Source organism: Dysidea avara, chromosome 5 (genome assembly GCF_963678975.1).
Source record: "Dysidea avara chromosome 5, odDysAvar1.4, whole genome shotgun sequence".
NCBI classification, from domain to species: domain Eukaryota; kingdom Metazoa; phylum Porifera; class Demospongiae; order Dictyoceratida; family Dysideidae; genus Dysidea; species Dysidea avara.
Genome location: NC_089276.1, coordinates 38,802,104 through 38,825,191, shown reverse-complemented (window position 1 = coordinate 38,825,191; position 23,088 = coordinate 38,802,104). Strand labels below are relative to the sequence as shown.

General features: G+C 37.8%; 2 protein-coding genes across 2 annotated transcripts; one reads left to right on the top strand and one right to left on the bottom strand.

Moving 5' to 3' along the window:
• Positions 1–5,402: 5,402 nt before the first annotated feature.
• LOC136255590 (uncharacterized) lies at positions 5,403–12,900 on the top strand. Its single transcript, XM_066048392.1, has 5 exons — positions 5,403–6,062; positions 6,704–6,775; positions 7,471–7,997; positions 9,354–9,499; positions 12,175–12,900. Exons 1-5 carry the CDS (start codon positions 5,553–5,555, stop codon positions 12,774–12,776), a joined length of 1,857 nt encoding a protein of 618 aa, XP_065904464.1. The 5' UTR covers positions 5,403–5,552; the 3' UTR covers positions 12,777–12,900.
• On the bottom strand, positions 12,714–23,087 carry LOC136255589 (tubulin polyglutamylase TTLL7-like). Its single transcript, XM_066048391.1, has 25 exons — positions 22,954–23,087; positions 22,709–22,891; positions 22,542–22,599; positions 22,254–22,385; positions 21,369–21,431; positions 21,084–21,179; positions 19,270–19,342; positions 19,126–19,221; positions 18,908–18,955; positions 18,501–18,665; positions 17,667–17,825; positions 17,522–17,616; positions 17,329–17,410; positions 17,231–17,278; positions 16,915–16,977; positions 16,776–16,869; positions 16,672–16,724; positions 16,525–16,620; positions 16,275–16,349; positions 16,087–16,221; positions 15,962–16,042; positions 15,584–15,744; positions 13,383–13,431; positions 13,215–13,297; positions 12,714–13,002 (listed from the first exon to the last, which is right to left on the bottom strand). The coding sequence occupies exons 2-25, from the start codon at positions 22,860–22,862 to the stop codon at positions 12,894–12,896; spliced, it is 2,268 nt and encodes a 755-aa protein (XP_065904463.1). The 5' UTR covers positions 22,863–22,891; positions 22,954–23,087; the 3' UTR covers positions 12,714–12,893.
• Position 23,088: the final 1 nt, after the last annotated feature.

Sequence of the window (23,088 nt, the reverse complement as noted above, 5' to 3'; positions counted from 1 at the left end):
CAGGAGTGTTTAGTAATACAGAATGGAAATACTATCAAGCAGGTACCATTGTATGGGTTTTGACAATTGCCTTCTATTATCTTCACCAACTGTTCAATGAGTTGAGTTAAAGTTACAAACAGTACAACCAAGAGTTCATAATATTTGTATGGGGGAGAGTGTCTAACTCAGTATGGCCTGTACAAACACCCTGCGTAAAGTTCACCTTCCTTCACTGGGGATAGAAAACTGTTGATTTGTTCTGAATTAAGGCTGAACTGTTACTTTACACAGGGTGTTTGGTGAATGCATTCAAGCTGGACCAAGGGGCTTGAGCTGGACACTCTCCCCCATACAAATATTATGAACTTTTGATACAACACTTCAGATGACGTGCTATGCTAGGCCCAGGCCAATTATGCTGGCATAATTTAAAACATAATAGGTAACGAAAAGCTAGCATCAAGCATGATGCTAGCATAATAGTGATGACATTTGAATTATTTAATCTAATTTTATTTATTTTTCAAAATAAATAAAATCTAAATGCGTGTGCGCCCGAAAGAAAGCAAATGATACCGCCAACACGCATTAGTACTGCATTTCATATTTTAGAAACACGTAAAATAAACAATAAAACCATTTTTTTTTGTTGGTTACACACTTTGCAAAACTATAATAAATACTCTAATAGAGCAGTCACTTACTCTAATAGGAAACACTAATGTAAATAATACTGAGTCATTTCTCAAGCATAACCTTGATATTTTTGAGCACTACTCAAATGCATAATAGGTAAAATTTTGGGCATAATAGGCCAGGGCCTAGCATATGCACCTCTTAGGCCAGGCAAACTTGATTACTTGTTTCTCATCCACAGATTTTTGGATTTTCATGTGGGAAGGTCATTTTTCATTATTCATTATTAAAGAAAATGCTCTAAATCCCACTGTCTGTTACTATAAAGATTAGCTAAAGCCTTTTACTAGCTAATATTTACGTTTTACCACTGTTTCTGAGGTGCAAGGCAAGTTTGCTTTGCTGTGAAATAAGCATCAAAATACGTGTGCACATGATTGATAACAGCAATAATGAAATTAGAGGCGGTGGGGTGTAAAAAGGGATGTGGGTGGGGATGAAAAACAATTAATCAAGTTTGCTTGGCCTAAATTGAAACACTACTTTTGTAAAATTTTGTTACAGTCAATCCTGTAGTACTGGAAGTAAAATTAAACATATAATTATACCCGCATGACATTTGGAGAGATCAAAGCAATTCATTCCGGCATTACCATTGGTCCTTCAGTACGGCTGAGAATTAATTTCTGTTTCATAGGAACATCCATAGTAATGACGTAATTGCAATAAAGCGATGAAAAGCCTTATATTAGCTACCTGTAGAAAAATCACTTTGAACAGTGCAATGGAGTAAAGGATATTATGGTGTCCACACCACTAAGGGTATAACCTCCACTAGCATCGAGCATCTTTTTAAGCATTCCACTCCTAGCATAAGCCTGTTCAAAGTACAATGAAACTGTTTCAATCCAATCAACTATATTATGGGGACTGACCTTAATAGGTGGCTAGGCACAAATGTCACACTTCAAATTTTCAAGTTGGCTGGTTTAGACAAATGATCTTGTTATACGTATTAAGCCACTAGAGGCCATGTTGATAAATTATTCTGTTGTTGTTGTAAGAGTTAAGAAAAGCCTTGTTATTCCTATAGATACAGTCAATTGATATAGAGACATTCAGTGGAATGAATGATAGTATGGAGTGGCTGGTGAAGTGTTGTGAATGATAAGACTGCACCTCACTGTTAGTTACCTAGCCACAATGATGTAATTGTTGTTTTTATTTAACGCTTTACAGCATGCTGAAGGTCTGTAGGACACCTGGTCCTACAGCCTGCTCAAAGACTTTAGCTACTTAAGATGTGTTTGAAAAGTTGGAGAAAGGAGAAAAAAATCCATGACTGGACCTAGGTAGCCTCGAACCTGCAGCCATCCGATTTACGCTCGAATGCTTACAGGAGTCTACCAGGTGGTCAGGATGTTTTCTCCTTGTTATTTTCATGTAATTATATCCACACAAAAACAGCCAAGCTGTGAAAAAATGGTGCGGCCTTAAAAAGCCTGGGTGAAAAAAGTTGTGAAATCAAAGGTGGCGGCCAAGAAATGGCTGCAATGATGTTAATGCTAATAAATTTTAACAAAGCACACAGCCATTATTAAAATTTTTAGCATTAACATCATTGCAGCCATTTCTTGGCCGCCACTTTTGATTTCACAACTTTTTTCACCCAGGCTTTTTAAGGCCGCACCATTTTTTCACAGCTTGGCTGTTTTTGTGTGGATTTCACTCCTTTTTGTACTTTACAAGGCCCCAAAGCCAGCCTATGGCTGACTTTGAGGTTTGTCTTTACTCACATTTCTTCTTTTCTATGTAGATACAATGATGATTATTGAAGACAGACTTATAAATGTATTTCATTGCATGATTTAATTCAATATTTGATAATATTATTGTAATACTCTATAGAGTGCACCCAGTAGAACCAAATGGACACTAGTTTATTTGTATATTGTATTGTTGTACAGTTGCGTTTTTTTAGCTTATCAGCTCATGTTACTATGGTGACATTATGGAGTGGCCAGTAACTGGTCATGCATGGATGGTGACTGTTCATGGAAACAAGGTGAAAATGGCGTGACAACTAAACAGTATGTCAAATATTCAATCAAACTGAGCTGCATGGCGTGAAAACCACAGCAGCTAGAAACTTTAATACAGGTGGTATAATCACTGTATCCTGCAGTTATTCTCTAAGTGGTTTAAGAGTTACAGCCCATCAAAATAAAAATTCACAAAGTTACCTCCACTTACCTTACTCGGGCTCTGTTTTTTTTTGCTGTATGAAACCTTCAAGTACAAAAAGAAGCACAGATTAAATGATTAGGTATGAAGAATTCACAAGGTTAATCTATGATAGTCCAGCTGTCCTACTAGTTCCCTCTTAAAGTGATTCAGTGTTGTGGATGAGATGATATACGGGGTGTACAGTAATCAGGAGGCCATTCTAAATCAAAATGAGTGTAAGAGTCTGTTCTCATGAATGTTGTTTTAGTTTCATTGAGTTGGCCTCTAGATTATAGACGGCATAACTTAGTTGTACAATCTCCCAAGAGAAAATGTATTATGGTCTATGGCAGTGACAATTATCTTAGTTGATTTTTAGCATGCAAGTGCTAGCCTAGTCTGGCGGCACTTGCATGCTAAAAGAATCAACTTGTATTTGTACTGTGCAGTTTCTTTGTTGTTTTTTTCCTTTTATTTTAATTACAGTGTAGTATTTATAGTAGTCTATCCTTTCGACAATCAGTCGACTAAATAAGTTGAATAAGTTTTAGAATAAGAACTGATAAGTTGAATAATTAGCTACAAAATAGTTTAATAGCTTATAATTGTGGGAGAGTGTAATGCTGAATGAAAAATGAAATACCAAAATTAAACTTTTAAAAGGAAGCTTATAGAAAAGGGGAGCTTTTGAAACTTTTAACAGTTGCAGATGTGACATTCAAAGGACAATCCTGATCCTGATCATATTCCATCCTATACAATATAACTCTGATATCGAAAATTTCCCTGCTGAATAGTACATTACTTACTGCCAAATAAATAGTCGCTGAGGAATAATTATAAAAGTGTACCTGTATCTTGAATAAAAAACAACTGGTTCTCTACTAGAGCATCTCTGATGTTTTTGTTGGTATTCTTGTAGATGTCTTGGTGGTTTCTTAATACTTTCATTGTCTTAATTTGTTGTGTTTTGTTCACTGGTCCGTTTGCACGTGGTATTTGGTAGCTGCACTGGTATGAGGTTGATAGATGATTTGTAACTGTTTTGCAACAACTGAATAAACCTGCTTATACCAGCTGTCACACACGAGTACTATCCAAATTATTAGTGACAAAACACCCACCCCACAGAACCTACTCTGAATTAATTAACCTGTCCTTAAATGTGCTAGTCATCCAGTGCCAAACAAGTTTAACATCACTTCAATACTGAGGTGCTGTTTTTTAGCTCCCATATTAGAAAGTAATTTAGCTATGCCGGCTAGGTTGTCCTAGAATGGTTAGTTTAGGGAACATTCTATTTAAAGATTGCCCTGAGGATTGACTGAGTGTTGTCTGTCATCACGATTGCAGAGTTCCTACGACGTAAGGGTTGTATAAATGTTAGCTCTATAGTGTTTAAATAATAGTATGAGTGTTTAGAATGTAATTTTCACTTGTTCCATTATTCCGCTATTCCGTTCCACCTTTTATAGCCTCCCTGTAAGTATTTTAGGCTGGTTGTATGACGTTTTCTAATGGTATTCAGGCAGACAATTTTGGCAATCATCCATTCAAATGCTGAAATTTTTAACAGAATACTGATTAATTTGTCCACTCTCTTGCTTTCTTTTCTTTTCATGAATTGTACTCCATAATATGTTGGAAAATCACCCTTACGGGTGCATTGTTGATTCAGAGAAAAATGTATTTTAATAATTTAAATCTTTGTTACTCACCAGCCTTAATTGGCAGCTACACGTATGGAATTTTCAGCAAAGATGGAGCGATTCACAACCTTTAAGAGCAGCTAGTGGCCAAAGTAATCCCTGTAGAGTTTCCCGCCATTTTAGAAACGTTTTTCACCAGTGTTGCTGTATCACAAGTCCTCAAAAGGGGGGGGTGGGGGGGGGGGGTGGGGTGGGGAAGAGATAGACTACAAAATGGACAAGAATGGTAAGTAAACTGACGGTACCAGACCACAAAACAGCCTGTCAGAGGTAGGAAATAGACTGAAATCTCACAATACAGACATACATCACACATTCAGCTCCCTGCTTGTCTGTCCAGAGTGTATGAACCCCCCCCAAAGCACTTCCCTGTTATTCACAGACCTGTACAGACGTCTGGGGTGGTTATACAAGCCGCCAGAGAACAGTCCACCTAAAGCAGACCCGACAAGTTGAAGGTGAGTTTGATATGGAAATTGTTAGCCTGATAGTGCAGCAACTTCATGCTGGTGTTATCTCACTTTTATATTTTGCACCCATATGGTTGATTTTGCTAAATACGGTCACATATTATCAAGAGTAAATAATGATATTATGTTATACAATTTTTCACATTAACCAGAGTTTCAAGACTGCCTAGAAAGTAGGGTCTGAAGAAACATCAAACTGTAGCTACTTTTAAAATCCAGAGAACAAAAATAATCAAACACTATTGCAGCATAAGTAGGATGTCACAGTGTGGTGGGCCATTAGGCCGGTTCTTCTATCCTTTGGAAATTTGTAACTATATCCGCTGACACTTGAAGACAAGCCACTCAGGCGCGCCCACTCAACTCACGTGAAGAAAAATGTAGGCGCATTGTCAAATAATTATTGAATGAGGAGGTGCGGCTGTCACCTGGAAGTTGTTAAATGGCTCTGCAGGCTTGTTTAGTTTACCGTAGCTGTTTGGTTGATTGTCGCTAAGCAGTGGAAATAGCCTCTAATAGACGTCTCATTATGAACTACGGGGCCGGCACCACATTTAGAAGGGAATGGGTGTCTAGCGCGTACACGACTCGTGAGAAGAAAAAGTCACAACAGCAACTGCAGCGAAGACCACAGACTGTTGCAGTGGGAGGGGGCGGTCACGAGCGAGCTAGTGTGCGAAACAAGACCAGGCCAGCATCGTGGATGGAGCGAGCAAAGGTCTATGAAGATTCGTTCGTCGAAATGAAGAAAAGGAACAAAACAGCGGCAAAGAATAGCACTGAGAACAGAACTCCTAAAGCTTACAATTTAAAAGAACATCTAGACCACGGGCAAGGCGTAGTTATCATTGGACAAAATGGGGTGGTTAGTAATGACGAGTATTTTACAAAGTGTATGAAGAGAAGTAAGCCAGAGCCTTGTACTGGCTCTGATGTGGACACATCATTTCTTTCAAGTGATGAGGAAGATGACTTCAGAGAGTCAACCCATGAAATAGTTCCTTTATGCTGGGACCAGCAGCTGCAAGATAAAGATGTGGTGAGAAAATGATGACCTTACTGTAAGGCCTCCCTTCTTGTGTTGTATGATTTCTGACTACCTTTAATGTGGCAATACAGAGGGGTTGAAACTGAATGTGTTAAATGGTCTTATCTTTGAGGATAAATGTTTGATGTACTTGGTAAAGTTTAATGTTGTTTCAAAGCCTTGTGCATTTGGCCGAGTGTACTGGGGAGTGTATGAAGTGATTTTGATGTGGTGAGAACACCACTCAAATTTAGGGCACAATAAACAATGCTTTACAATAAGACCAGGTCTGACTCTGTACCTCTTAAAAGAAAAACCTCTTTTGCTGCAACAAATAATTTCCACTATAGTGTCCACCTTAAGCTGCCAATAATTTGGAGGCATACAAAACCAGACAAGCATTCTGGTGACTAAATATAGCGATATACTAAATTTAACGATTTTGGTTTTGTGCTAAATTTAGTACACGCTAAACCGGCAAAAATTAATTACATCAATTCACAACTTAATAAAATCACTACATTTCGTATGCGCTAATTTCGCCAATGTACGAATTTGTTAAATTTAGTGTATCACTAAATTTAGTCACCTTAAGGTATGGTGTGCTTGCTGATGTCATGATGTTTATAATATTCGGTCTTAATTGTATACAGGTGAGAATATGTGAGGCAACCAGAACTCCTCCTACAGATGGTAACAATAATTTTGATGGGAGCTGCCAAAAGGTATAGTAGTATAAGGTAGTTAATTATATAAAGCAATCTATCTCTCTGTTTGTGAGGTATTAAATGTCTTGATTCAATTCAAGAGGTATCTTAATATTTGGCACCATCTCAGTTAAAACCTGTCTAATTTATGTTTTAAAAAATTGAATTGCACACTTGTGCAAGCAACTCAAGTTTTTGCTGAGATGGTTTCTAGTGTGGTGTGTGTGCATGTACATGGGTAGTGTCGTATAGTCGGTGTAGTGTGTGTGTGTGTGTGTGTGTGTGTGTGTGTGTGTGTGTGTGTGTGTGTGTGTGTGTGTGTGTGTGTGTGTGTGTGTGTGTGTGTGTGTGTGTGTGTGTGTGTGTGTGTGTGTGTGTGTGAGAGAGAGAGAGAGAGAGAGAGAGAGTGTGAGAGAGAGAGAGTGTGAGAGAGAGAGAGAGTGTGTGTGAGAGAGAGAGAGAACTTTGTGTATGTGTAGAATGAGATCATTGACACATTATAAAAGTCCTTATTAGTGAGGTGTCCTGATTTCAGGGGTCTAAATGTGTGTACACTAATACAAATGGGACACATGGACAAGTGTCCTCCTTATCAAGGTATCCTTATAAGTTAAGTGACACCATTTAGGGGTCTGAATGTGATACAAATAGGACAATGGAGTAATGGGCAACTGTCCTGATTTTGTTAGTGAAGTTTGTTTCATCTTCCCCAGTTGTCATCCTCTTCCATGAAGGACCATTTGGTTATTGAAGATGAAGAGTGTGTGAAGAAGATGGAGCTGTCTCCTACTGTACACATCATGCTGTCCTGGGGGAAGACATGCCTATTGGAATGGAAAGACTACCTAGCACCACATCTCCATTCCAAAACTGACAATGACAAACCTAAGAATAACAGCTACCTCACAACGTTGTTACCCAGTCTCACAGACCTACTGGACCATACTAGAGAACATGATCACTCTATTGAGTGGAGACATATTGACAGTACCCTCTGCATCTGGTTGTCGTGGATACGTGTGAACAACAGTGACAATGCTGACTACAATGTGTTTATTACTGATAACGGTCCGGTGTGTACCCGAGCATTCCGAGGCATTAGGGCTAGGATGGCACATGGTGATGTCCAAGTGATGCACTTTAATTTGGTGAGGGATCTCCCCTGGGTGTCCACTCTGTCAGATATACAAGGCAAACAGGTCAACATCTCAATAGTATGTAACAGTAACCCTTTACACAGGTGAGTGTGTGTTACTGTATCCATCTGTGGATGCATGTATATGGGTACCAATAAGCACATCACATGAAGTACCCAGATGTACAATTTTAAATGATAGTACAAAGGAACCAGCCTTAATGTTACTGTACGTGAAATCTGATTATTGCATTTTGTTTGAGTTGGTATTACACGTACAATTCACGACCCATACAAATGTTGAAAGGACGTGATACTGTCCATAACATTTTTGTTCTCTCATTTCTCATTTTTGTACTAATTAAAAATTAGCATTATTTGCATGTAACGAAGAAGGATGTGTAAGAAAGGAAGAAATCTTCACCTTCACTAATATTCACATTTTGTACATAGTATTGTGTGTAGTAGTCAGCTAGTGTAAGAAGTACTGTATTGACTGGTGATTGATTATTAATGGCTTCCCTATTGAAACTGTATAGTAAACTTGTCTGACTGAAAGTCGTATTAGTCAATCAAGTGTTGAAATTTGTCTGACGCTTACTGTTGTTTTCAAGCTAGTATGTTTAAAAGTTATTAATTTAAAAATGAAGTAGGGATCCATGGGATAAAAAGTAGTGAAACAAGAAATGAATGATGGACATACAGCTATAGTTCTGGGAGAAAATCCCTACTATATTGGCATGTTATAACAATTATTTTGTTCAGTGCCACAGTAGGGATTTTCTCACCGAACTATGCTGTAGTACCATCACTCTTGTTTCTGGAACTATTTTTTATTGCTTAGATTCCTACTTCATTATTAAATTAACATAATTTTGTTATAGCATATATACAGGTATACACGTGTTAGGGTGACTGCTGTATTAGAGTATCTTGAGTCAGCCTTTCACCTACCAGGGTGTGTTGCTATTTCATATTTTTCACTGTGCTAGTATTACAGGTACAGCTAAACCATTAGAAGGTGTGTGGTCATCGTGATCACGTACTGCTGTGGCATCTAAATAGAAAGTGTTGGTATGGATTAATGCCTTGGTATGGTTTTGTTGCATGAAGAAGAGGACGAACAGCCTGATTGAAGATAAAGGGAAAGACAAGGTGCAGAGGGCACACACGCGTTGGAACCCCAAAAAGGCAGGCTGACAGGCAAAAATTTGAGTTTCGGTGATTTTTAAAAGAATTCTATATTCGTTTTAATACTGTATTTGATGTTAGATGGACTAATATTATTCCATAAAGTTGATTTCATCATTTCTGGGATGATTTCTAAAGGCAGAATTTTAGGTGGCGCATGTCACCTTTTGGGGGGTTTCCTACTTAAACAGTGCGGTGGTACTGTTTAAATAGCTGCAGTCATTGCTAAGCTGCCACATCACTGTACTAGTATGTGTGTGATATCCACAGGGGGACGGAGTTGACACTACTGTCAGAAAGTGTCCAACTGGGTACAGAGTTTGGTGACAACTGGTGTAATCCTCGTACCATTACTGATCTTGTGACCCATATCAGTAGTATTGAAGATCTGGATGAAGACCGAACTGATCTACTAGGTGTGTAGTGTGTGTGTATGTGTACACCGACATTGATGTGTGTAGTGTGTGCGTGTGAGTGAGTACATGGGTGCGAGTGCATGGGTACGTTTATGCATAGTGACATGCATGTTACTGTGTGTAAGCTAGGGATGCTGCAATACTTGTGACATCAGCTCATTAAGTCACTTTGTCAAAACATAAGCAAATTTTGCTACTGTCTGGGAACATGTTGGTATAATAGATAACACTGTGCGCTATTTTTATCCCTTAATATTGAGGTACGTATTTGTTGAAATGCCGATATTACTAGGTTTACTAGCACACGTTGTCACATCTCATACGTCAGTTGATCCCATGATGTATTACCAAGAGCCCTATAACATGTTGTTACATGTGTCAGTTGCACAGTTGTATGAGAACTTCGTAATAATGAAGCGTTATGAGTAAATAGTATTTTGGGAAAGCCACATAAAGTGTTGGGCTGGGCTCTGCAATATACAGTCATGCCAAGGTATTTGGGGTCAAAAACCACAACCATGATACTAAGAATATATAATAGAACTCAAGAGTGTCGAACAGTGTATGAGCCTGTGATTAATGATTTGAAATGTGTACGTGGAAACGGGTCTTTGCCAGTTTTTCCATGTTATTCAACCAAGTATTCAACAGTTATTGTACAAGGAAAGTGTAGTAAGGACCCAAGATAACTCCAGCGTGGTAAAACAACAGTTGCAAATACAAATATGTTGCTACACCTTCAGGGATCCGCTTGGCAGTGCCAGAACTTAAACATTAGCCGTTTCCCTTTAACACTATTTAACACTATCATGTTTTCACTTGGTTTAGTGGCCAGATTGGGCTAAATACAGCAACCCTTAATGGTAATACAAACAATTACTGAAATATCCGTGTTACTTCATGCAATCATTAATCCTCAAGTTGAACCATCATTACATCCACTCTCAGGAGAATCTTTTCAGTATAGATCAGCTAATGTTGAAGATGGGCCCGTCTTGATGTTGTGGCCAATGGTTTTTGGGAACGCGGTCAGAAGGCATACTTTGATGTAAAGGTGTTTAATCCTTTTGCTCCCACACACTGTTCAGTGTCTTTACCCCAGTGTTACAGGCGTGCGGAGCTAGAGAAGAAGAGGAAATATGAAGAAAGGATCCGTGAGGTGGAGCATGGGACATTCTCTCCCTTAGTGTTTTCATGTACTGGAGGCATGGGACCCCTGGCCACAGTAGTGTACAAGAGAATAGCCACTCTGCTGTCAGAAAAAAATGGACGGTCTTACAGCATGACCCTGCACTGGTTAAGATGTAAACTGAGTTTTTCACTACTTCGTGCAGTCATTACTTGTTTGAGAGGTTCTAGATCTTCCTACCATCGCTTTAGCTTTAAAGAGTCTGCAGCTATTGACCTTGTTTGTGCAGAGGGTAGGATTAGCTCATTTGACTGACTTTATCTTTTGTTAAGTAATAGTTATAACTATTCTATATAATACTAATACATAGTCTATGAGAATCTTGCCTGAAGGGCAATAATTCTAAAAAAAAAAATAAAATAAAAAATTAATCCTCAAATATCCGTGTTACTTCACGGGGTAATACACCCATTTGATACTCTTGGTTTCTATTACATACTCTTGATGATATTGAAATATAGAAAATACAAAATGCTGAATGCATAATACAGTGATCCCCCCGTTATCCGTTCTCGAACTGTGGAAGTGATAGTTCTATTAGAGTATCTTACCTAAAGTGTATGTTCTATTAGAGTATTTAAACTGAGCTCTGTATAAATGTATGGACTTCGTTTATCCATTATCCGAACACACTAAGGACCTGATGAATTTGGATAATGGAGGGACCACTGTAGTACAAAGAATTAGAATGCTAATTGTGACATCAAAATAGTTTGTTTGTTTACAGTGTAACATGCCAATGTAAGGATTTTCCCACATAGCTATGGTATTATTAAAGTTTCTATGTTATCAGGGGCATACGCAGGAATTTTGAAAAGGGGTTTCCACTACAGCTCAGCTAAGTGACTGTTAGTTTATATTGCCTGACTGCTCTATTAGAGTATCTCGATCTTTTCACCAAAATCATAATTCAGAACAATGCTATAAGCGTTGCTATCATGTTAGAAACTATTATTTAACTAAGATAAAAGTTTAAAATGTGTCCTGTTCCATGATAGATCCCAGATTCTGGAAACCTGAAGTTTCAATTTCTTAATGTTTCAAGTAGTGTATAAAATCCAAAGGGGTTTCCTGAAACCCCTGGAAACCCCCCTCCATACGCCCCTGGTTATGGTCCCCTAGTGTATGTTGTTATGTGATATTGTAATGTGCTAAGAACTTGTGCCGAATCAAGTCCCCAAATATACTTTAGGAATAAATATAAAGTACTGGCCAACCATGAATGTGTTTTCTAATGAATATCTACTATAGTGTAATCAAGAGTATATAATGGGGATAGTACAGCGATTTTATTGGCACACTAAAATCCATTGATCATTAGGAACTTTTTATAGAAACTCACAGAATTAAGGACTTGTTGGTCATGAGGATTGGTCCCAACAAAACAATTTTGGCTTAGTACAAGGGAAAAACAGACCCCAGCACTTCTTCCACTGTATCAACTTCACATTGTTTCATTCAAGTGTTCTCTCTTTTTGCTTTGTAGTCATTTCACAACTGTTACCAGATTTGTTGAAACTGTCACCCAACAACAGTTTACAGTTTTCTCAGAATCTCTCATCAGAAATAACTGACACTGTCAATCAGGCTCACATGGACCATACTACACAAGCTACCAGTCTTGAAGATGTTGAAATGACTCGTACATCATCTGTATGGCATCAACTACCTTCTACTGCAGTAGACAGCAAAATCAGTGGTGTGACTGACAAACAAAAGACTTACCTCATTGGGACAGAGATTGCTCTGGCCAGAACAATTCGTAACTACAACAATAAGCAACGATCGCCTGCAAGAAAACCAACTAGAAAGTATGATGATTGGTCGTGTAGGTCAATTAAACGTAATGCCGATTTTGTGTACAAAGAGGAAAGCAGCCAATCAAAACCACCACCTTCAAGACCACAGAGTAGTAATACGCAGAGAAAACCACCATCAAAGAGAATAGTAAAGTCACGTACACTTTCAGCTCTTCATGGTCCTAGTAACACAAGTACTGCTAAGGACTTGGAATTGTTGACAAAGTCAATCACAAAACAGTTATCAGTTAAAAACAAGAACAGCTCACAGCAGTCAGTGAAAACATGATATTATTATCACACCATCAAATGGTGTAGTATGTATTGTACAAAAAGTATTATAAGTCTACAATATTGATAAATAAGTTGATATACAGATTTTTAAATAAATAAATATTTCATTTAATTACAAATGTGGTAGAGATACGTTCTGTAGCTGCAGGTGGGACAGGCTGGCAGTGACAGTAGTAGTAGTGGCTGATGAGAACTTGCTGTGATGAGGTTTAACTAAAGGTCTAAAACAGACAGGGATATTAATGAATACAATTTGTCCTATAAAATTGTGTTGTATAATTCATTTTATAGATTTTAAGTCCATCTTTGTATCTCAAGGCCTAAATGTCCAATAAAGTGTGAGATGCCAGTTGGCAAATTAGTTTTTGCTATATTTAACACTTGCTATTTACTAAAGCCAAAGATGCTTAATACAAATTGCAGTTTTCCTTACTTTTTGGCCTCTCTTGATGTGTACATTGCTATCAACACCTGTTGACAGAGTTGTACCACTCTCTTGCAACAGTGCATCTCCGTCTGCAAGACAACAAGAATGTCATGTTTAATAGTGGAGTATATAGTCATACTTGACTACTACACTACAGCTACTATACACACGTACCACTGATATCACTTCAGATGGTTTCTTGAATATACTCTCCCATGATAGTCTGTGAGGTAAAACACAAATTTACTATTAATTTAGAAGTAATTTTCGATATAACAAAAATTACAGTGACAAGTGAGATGTATACTAGGATGCACCGATTTTGCCGGCAAAATTTTTGGAAAAATACGTTTGTAAAAGCAAAGAGCAAAATGCAGGAAAAATAGGTGGAAAATTGGAAAAATGGGCACCAAGGATTGGCAACTTAGCACATTTTTCGAGATACTCTAATAGAACAGTCACGCATAGTATAAGGACAACATAAATTATGCTCATAGGAGTGATTAAAGATCGAGATACTCTAATAGAGCAGTCGCAAATGCTTGTAAGCTTGAGATACTGCAATTAGTTTTTACTGATGCTCAAAATAGAAAAATTTTGAGCAAAATAGGTAAGAAATAAAAGAATTGCTGGAAAGAAAAATAGGTGGGAAAAAAAGCAAAATAGACTCATCCCTAATGTATACACAATGGCCACACTTGTCTGTCAATATTGAGTGTGTCAACTAATATAACATGCTAGCTAAGTAAGTATCATAGTATCTTCAAAATTCAATGTAATGGATAGTACGTTTATACCATTAATACATGTATATAATATAAGCTTAAGCAATAACACAATAATAATACAAGAATGTAATAATTCATGATCAAGCCTGTGTGCGCAGTATAGTTAATGTTCCCTACGGTTCACGTCCTACACTACTCTACTAGGAGAAGTGCTCATACTGGTAATGTTCACTGCAGAGTACAAAGCGATTGTCCCACCGATAGCGATACAATACTGCTGAACTGCTACCACCAAGGTGCAAAACAGGTCGAGGTAAACACTAGTTATACCACCTACGATGTTGCCTATTACCCAGAGAATACTGAAGATTAAGATGGTAAGCATCATAATTACAGCCAGTTGGAAGAGGTGGATAAATCTTGGCTCATTATCAATATCAACTGGTTCAATCTCATTGGGGGCACTCCTGTAGATGTGCTTGGAGTAGACAAGGATCTTCACAAAAATCATCAACTGGCCCACTTTGAATGGTACAGCATAGCCAGTGAGATGGGTGAGGGTGCTATAGGTTGTTCCAGGTGGCAGTACACAGTGGCCAGTCTCCAAGACTGCTTCCTTCCCACTACCAGAGAATACATCAAGCAAAATCAAGTAGACAACCATCGGGATCATGATCGTGAATGTGACGAGAGCATAGAATGCCAGTAGCCTTCTCATCCATTTGTTGGCAATCTCAAAATTCCTGAGGTGACTGTGGTACATCAGGTGACCAATATGTACAAAGACGAGAGCAGAGGACACCTCAAAGCAAAGAAGGAAATAAATTCTGATGTACAAGATGACTTGACAGACTGGAGCACTAGCATGGAACAATGTATGAAAGGAGAGCAACAAGATGTAGAACAACACTGCTACAACCAGTAACGCATTGTAGACAATCAGGATCTTCCCAATAGAAGAATACTGTAGCTCTCTCTTTAGTAGGTGAAGCGCGATGATGTACACACTGGGGACAGCTAAGAACAGTAGAATGACAAACTTCAACACCAGTAGTACAATATACTCCACAGTATAGCCAGTAGCCAGCACATCTTCACAATACTCTTCATCTGGTAGCCTCATAATGGCGAAGGTTTGGTTGTTAGTTGCAACAGCAACAAGGACATCATCTTCAACATTCACAATTCCCAGTTCCTGGCTAGTATCTATCCTCATGATAGTACAGTTGTCAATGAGACAGTATTCAACATCTTCTCTGGTCAGGTTCCCTTCAATGACATCATTTCCCCCCATGGGGCACTCATTGTGAGCAGAAACTGCCACACTGCCCACAATAACGACAACCAAAAGTGACACTCCATTTCTTGCCATAACTTTTGCTGCTAATGTTAACAATAGAATATCACTTGTCACGTCCACACCTACAGGTCTTCTCTAAACAGTTTTACAAAGGATGTTATTAGTTAGCAGGAATGAGGTGTTAGGTCAACACAAAGATGAGAAACAAATTGCACTAACTATCTCAATGCTGTACTACCCAATATGACATCATCAATACAAACACCATGTCGTAATAAAAACAAGAATTCATAATATTTGTATGATGGGGAAATACAAACAAATACTATGAACTCTTGATAAATTACCCTGGAGAGATGAAACATGACCAAAGGCCTTGACCATTCTTTGATAACAAGAACTTGAACAGTTTAGTAGTAATGTGGTAGAGTCGGACTGACTCAAGATTTAGTAGCTGCCAGTGAGTCCTCAATATCTCATTCACTACATCTCGTACCTTCAAGATCAGCTGTGGAAAACAAAATATTTATAATAATTTATATAAGATCATATACAAACACACAACTCAGTAGTTTGTTCTCAGAATAAAGGCTTGACCTTACCAATACTTCTCTATCGGTGTGAATTTTATCAAACACAATCAAGATTCAGAAAAGGCCATAATTACACTTACCAGTCCCCATTGTGAACTCTTACAATATTAAATCATTTACATACATTCATACCTGCTTTCGTTTTGATCTGTCCAGGGTAGTCAACCAAAATGAAGCAATACTGTCTTGATAAGTTGTCCAGTTTGTTTTAACCTGCAGACAAGTATATTGATGGCTCTAATATTATGCAGTATAACCTTAGTTATGTCTTTTTCTGCTTCCTCATAAGTTTTGCCAATGACCATCAACTTCAGTTTGTTAAGAGCTAGCATTGAACGCTGAGTTTGTTCTTCTTCATGTTCTCTTGCCACCATTGCTTGATATGAAGCGTCCTGATGAGCAATAACTAACACATTACTATGTTATTGGTACAAAGGGTATTTACCAAAGTTGAGGAGTCCGGTAAAGCAGATGCTTGAAATGGAGGAGGATAATGGGAAGAAACTTGACTTCTAGAAGACTATAAATAAATGAAATACATAACATAACAAACAGACCTCAGATTTTACCATGGGAAAACCTTACATACTTGCTACAAGGCAAAATGTACAAGCCAAGAAAAATGGTCAATCGAATAATAAAGGTCCAAACAAAGCTAAATCATATAACACAATCACATTCAGTCAATAACTCACTCCTTGTGACCACATCTGATCACGACCTCCAACACTAACATGTCCATACATCTCTTCAGCCTCATACTGTACCAACTGATCAACTAACTGATATTCCTACATGATCAACACCTCACGTGATATATCCCATGTTGTACACTACTATACCTCTAACTGATGTAGATTTGTTATGTAACTTCTCTTTGGAGACCCTAATTTACCTGCATCATACCATTCAGTCAACATATCAACAAGTACAACTAGTTCCATACCTATTAGACTGATGGTTTCAGCACCTGATAACAATGTAGAATATATCCCATCTTTTAAGGCTTCTCCTGTCGGATATATTCTTTGGTAATTCCCCTAAAGTAACCATGTCAACAATGATCACTACACAACAATATGTACCATGTTAACAGCTTCAAATTCTTCACGATACTTTTCCTTTCGTAGCTCAAACAACCTTTGTCGCTAAAATATCAAAATAAATCATAAAATCTTTACAACAGATTAACAAGTGGGCATAGAGGGAAAATATTAGTACCCACAGAAAATAGTTATTTTATACTGCTACAATACTCAGTTCTTAGAAACTGTGCCAACTGATAAACCGAAAATGCTTAATCTTTACGAAGTTGTTGTTGCTTTGTAGCATGTAGCATATCTTACTATACTCTTGTTAGCCATACATTGTAGGCACCCTAGTTCTACTATGATGACTAACAATTTCTTCTTGCTTCTTAGATAGTTCCCATGTCTTCTCATCATTTTCCTAACCAAAATTAATAATAATTGATGCACTCAACCCCTATGATTACTCACATCAGTTTTCTGAGCCCTCAATAACAGTCTTCTTCTGGAATGTGCTTTACGCAGTGCATAGCATCGGAGTCTATCATTAGGCCTGTTTACAAAAAAGAGCAATTGATTTATCCAACCACATGCGTACATATGTACACATTACACACACAGACACACGCATAATTTCACAGAGATAAGTTACGTATGCACACACTTGACATTTAGGAGTCTAAACGCATCACCCAGTACTCCATTTTTGATCTCCAAATCCAGTGGAGCATCAGTACTAAAACTAGGTGACCTATTCACCTGAAGTACAACCCAACATAATGAAGTTGTTATAAGGTAAACAAGCTAACCTCTAGTAGCCATGGCTTCAAGGTGTGATCTAAGAAGATGTCAAATCCTAGTACTTCAAAACAGCAACTCTCCTCAACAGAGTTAGCACCAGGACGACAGGCTTGGTAGGAGTGAGTGACATGTGGGTTAGCCACTATCAGAGTTTTGATTATAATGTCCTATGTATCGGAGAATATGAACATTTCAAATTTGTTACTATTTTTAATATAGCATATTAAAATTGGCCATAACTGAATCCATTAAAAGATGCTTTGTTATAGTTAAAGCTCTGCTGTGTGCGTGCGTGCGTGAGTGCGTGCGTACGTACCTACAATACATGTTTCAAAAGATCACACTTTCCATAAATGCAAAACAACACTTTCCAAGAAATCAAACAACATTTTAACAATGCCACTCAATACTATGACTTTGTTGAATAGTTAGTACCAGGACCACATTAGTGCTGCAGGGCATTGTGGCACTATGTGTTCCTGTGTGTACAACTGAATGTTGTAATAGAGTGGTGACTGCTCTTATGGTGCTTTTGGTCTGAAATTAAACATGTAGCAGAAATCACCAAAGAAACAAATTATCAATGTAGTAGCTAAAATGCCAGGAAAGTATTACTAAACATTGATCTTTCTGCTCTGGAGTTTAAAGGAACTAACTAGTAGCACAGCCACTCCCCTAATTAAAAATTATTAGAGAATACTTGATAATGATTTACTATAACCTCTAAAGGTTGACCCACAGACCCCCTGAAATCCTACTTCATAATAACCCATTTATCCTCCTTCCTGCATCTCGATTTTAAACCAGCTTGTTAATGTTATACAGTTACATCAGTAACTCACTGTAATCTTGGCCCATAGTTCACTGACACTGTAGCCTCTAGCAGATAACCAACTGTTAAAAAACTTGATAGTTCTTTTACTGCCCTTATCACAACTGTCATCATTATTAAAAGCTTCACTGTGTTTGTTGACGGAGTAGTTAGTCAAGTGCATGTAGTGATTAGCCTGTAAATTGACAAGATGAATAAAGTGAATTATTATCAAGGGTATCTAATTCTTATCAAAGCTGCTTATCAGTACAAATTATGCATACATTGGTAGGAATATTGTCCAATTCTAGTCACCAATAGGAAAATTAATGTTATGCTTAGCAGAATTTAGCCATCCGTATAGCAAAGGGTTTGGACAGAAATCAATAATATGATGATTATAGAGATGTTGAAGATCACAGTGACATGTACACTAACCAGATTGGATTGTGAAGGAACTGCATAATGTTCAGTTGACAATCGTACCTGTCATACAACATGACACATAGCTAATGTATGCTATTGACACATGCCAGGGTTGAAACCAGTTCAAGGATGATGGTCCACTGACTTTGACAAAACGTTACCCAGCTGAACTGGATAATCTGGATGACCCAGCTTCAACCCTGGCAATGTTCACGTGTTGTATCACTAACCAGTCCATCATTGTATAGAAACAATCTTAATGGATCACATGATATCACTAGCACATACACACGAAGATCAAACTTGTAGCGGTCCATCAGAAATGGCTACAGTACAAGGTGGATACTATACAATACTATAGTATCAGTTAATACCTTATCAAGGTACTCCTGTACAACCAATGATTCTCCTTGTGGTATTTTGTCCATTGAACTGAACAGAAATATCCTGTAGAACAAACTGAATATATAACCATAACAAAATTAATATTGAAAATTATCATCAGATGACTATAACGTGTATGTGTGATGAAGGTGCAACACACACACACACACACACACACACACACACACACACACACACACACACACACACACACACACACACACACACACACACACACACACACACAGACACACACACTCATGTTTGCTTTGAAAGAGAAAGCAACTCAAGCAAGATACAACTGGGTAGTGGAATTTAACATCTCATCAGAGATGTGAAAGCATGCAGTCTTCAACTTCTCTGGGTTCTACCCTTCTACCAACACTATTACCATATAGCCTAAATAATTATTTTGAGGGGCAAATATTTTGTGGTTGAGCAATTTTGCTAAGAATAAATTTTTTGCAAATTTGCAAACACTCCCAAAATGTATTAAACTATATGGAGGTCTAAAAAGTTTGAGGTTAAAATTTTTGCTGATAACCCCCAAAACCACGAAATCAGCAAAAAGTTCCCCCCTCGAAATATTTAGGCTATATGGTACTACAATTGCTCAAATTTAATCGTGATATCAAACAACTTTCTCGTGCTCTCAATATTAGAATGAAGAACTGTAATTGTGTGTGTCATAAATCATCATGTTCACCCCACACATCAGTCACATGACTATCATTCTACAAAACTGATGGTATGCACTTCTTTAATTCATGGATATGTTGTTTTGGTATGGAAAGGAATGAACAGCTAAAATGCCACCAAAGTTGAGATAGGTAAACCAGGTCAGAGGATGACTCACTGATCTGGATAGTAAATAACATCAGACCTGGATCTGGCCCAACAACCTATCTTACAGGCAGTTCTGTGATATAACAAAGATTTATTGCAAGAACAAAAAATAGATGCAGGCTAAACAGTAACACAGGTAAGCTTTAATTTGTACGTATGTTTGTACGTGCAAAAACCGAACACCACTGATTTATAGCATTTTTCTATGTAAATGTCCCCCTCCCATGAATGATCATCAAGGAGTAGTAAACAGATGTTATGACAATTAAGATGAGTGTTACCCAAGCACTGAATGAATGATATACTCTAATTGAACAAACAGTCAATGCTGTAATAGAGCAGTCACAAAACTCGATTTAAAACTGTTTCCATGATCCACTACTTTTATCCTTCTTTAGAATAAACTCTCCAACAATGAAAACATTGTGGGGTCCACTATTGTCAACAATTATTAACTCCACACAGAATCCCGGCACTTGTGACTTGTTCAGCAAAATCCCAATTAGTTCCCATTTTTCTCAAAAGAAATTCTTGTGCACCTAAAGGAAAAACACCAATGAACTGTTAAAGTTTGGTGGACACTTTTACAGTTACGGCAACAGGCAGCAGGAAGAGCAAAGCAATTGATTCGTACAACAACTATACGGAAAATAAATTATAGGCGCTCGTTTAATTGATCATAAGTCATGGGCTATAGAGCTGTCCAATGGTATAATATTCACTAAAGTGATTAAAACATGGAGAAATTTATTTATGTAGCACACATATTTTACTCAATACTATTTGCGTATTACAAAAACAAACTAGTTGGATCTTCGCATAACGTAATTTTGACAAACAAAATGCAAGTTAGAACACATATTTCATGTGATGCATTGTGCAATATTTTTTCTATTTCAAGTACAGATATTGTATTCTTAAGTATTATATGATATTATGGGACATGTATACTACTTACCCAATCCCCATAGCTCCACAGGGTGGCTTAGCAATGAATACTTTAGTCCTCTTCCGTTTTTGTAGCTCCCTACAATATGTGTCTAGAGTGTTATATCTTGTACAAGTCAAGGACATGTAGTGTTATGTAATATGTTATTATTTAACGCATGTCACTTTGAGTTAACACTTTTTGAAAACAAAGGCTAATAAAAGGCACAATATATTTACACTCCTAATACAATTTTATGTGTTACTGATGTCATAATTAATATTATTCAACACCGAATGGTGTACACAAGGATACTCGGCAGGCAACACCCATGAACTTGGCACAAAATCGTAATGACCATGGTAGGCTTTCTTCATTCTGTGGAACAAATAGTTATGTTACATAATATACCATCAACAAATCACAAGTTGAAAGTGAAAACCACACTACGACCAGGACAAAGTTGCTTCACTGTTTATCGTTGCTGCCCACAAACCAATAAATGTGACCGGCTGCACAAAAAGTGGTCGTTTTAGCACATTCTTCAAATTCCACTTATTGCATTTCCAGGTATATATTATATAGTATTTTCCCTGCACTCCTTTGTGTAGACAAAGAAGAAGGCCATTCCAACAAAGAAATGATGATGGTAAATTTTATTTTTACAGCATTGTAAAAGAGTACCCTTAACTCACATGCCTTATGCTGTATGAACATGAAACAAATATTTTCTTACTCCCCGAACAGGTAAATCTGATGCTGTATAGGGTTTACTGATTTAACCTCTATGTAATGTAACACATGTAATTTTACCAGTTTTGCAAAACATAATTTTGCAAAAATGACGGTTTTCCCTCAGTGGGTCACAAATAAATGGTGTTCTTCATAACCTGTCACAAAATGTGGATAATCCACGCACATAGTTGAAGCCCATAGTAAGCTGGAATATTAGGGCAACAGGTTCTCCTATTGAAATTTATACATGGTACTTTATACATGACCTTTGGAACACCACTGCCATGATAAGATGTAGTAGCAAAGCTAAACAGTTAAGATTGCAGTATAGCTAGTTAACAGCTTATGTTATTCTGCCCTAGCCTATATATCACATCTGATGCTAATGGCACCTTAATTACGGTACGTAGCTACACATACAAAGAGAGAAATTTTCATGCTAATAAATTGTTGCATGTAACTTACTTTTTCATATTTCTCACTAAGCTGTCCTTGCGGCAGATCTCACCCATACCTGGGAAGTGGTTTATACGTTGGTAAGGCTTCAACTCTAGATATCGTTCTGTTGGTATTCCACTGTCCACCCAGTATATGTTGCTAAGCAATGTTAACAATAAACAATGAAATCGTTACTCTATTAACAATGTTTATTATTGCCGGTACCTAACAACCAGTAATTATCACTAACAATTGTATAAGTACACAAAATTAACACTTTGGTGTGTGTGACAGAGAGAAGCCATAACCACTCACCACTCCACACTGTCATCGTCCACAAGTGTCATGCCAAGGCCTTCAGCAACTTTTCGCACTAGAGTAACAAGACAGCAGCTAGAGGTTAAGGGTCTTAGTTATTCCACCCCACATAGCATTTAGTTTACGCGTCCACTAAATCATTACGTGTTAAATGGCCAACTCACCGATCTCATACTTTGTGCCGTTCACGTTGATCGCTACACTGTTGTTAGCAGGATATTTCACCGAAGAACTTCGAGGATGTGACGATGTTGGCACCTTACTGCTCAGCCGGGGCGCTGTTGCTGCTCGCTGCTGAGGTACGTACCCAGAGGCCATCACTAAACGTGAGACCTTCCTATGCAACGCTACGAATGGGAGTGGCAAACTCTTGTAAAGTTGAGATCTTAATAGGCGATCATACACTTACGTGTGGTTGAATTGGTAGTGGTTGATCGTATTGCCGACTGTTGGAACAGTCATCACTACCCCCAGGGTGGGTACTATCAATTTGTGGCTGAGCCACAATCACACCATTAAACCGGACTTGGCCAACGATTGGTTA

Coding starts and splice junctions, on each gene's coding strand:
- LOC136255590 (XM_066048392.1), top strand. CDS start 5,553: ATGAACTACGGGGCCGGCACCACATTTAGAAGGGAATGGGTGTCTAGC. Junction 7,998..9,353: donor AACAGTAACCCTTTACACAG/GTGAGTGTGTGT, acceptor TGATATCCACAG/GGGGACGGAGTTGACACTAC. Junction 9,500..12,174: donor AGACCGAACTGATCTACTAG/GTGTGTAGTGTG, acceptor TTTGCTTTGTAG/TCATTTCACAACTGTTACCA.
- LOC136255589 (XM_066048391.1), bottom strand. CDS start 22,862: ATGGCCTCTGGGTACGTACCTCAGCAGCGAGCAGCAACAGCGCCCCGG. Junction 21,432..22,253: donor TTAGTGAGAAATATGAAAAA/GTAAGTTACATG, acceptor TTTGTTCCACAG/AATGAAGAAAGCCTACCATG. Junction 13,432..15,583: donor TCATGTTTCATCTCTCCAGG/GTAATTTATCAA, acceptor TTTACCTCACAG/ACTATCATGGGAGAGTATAT.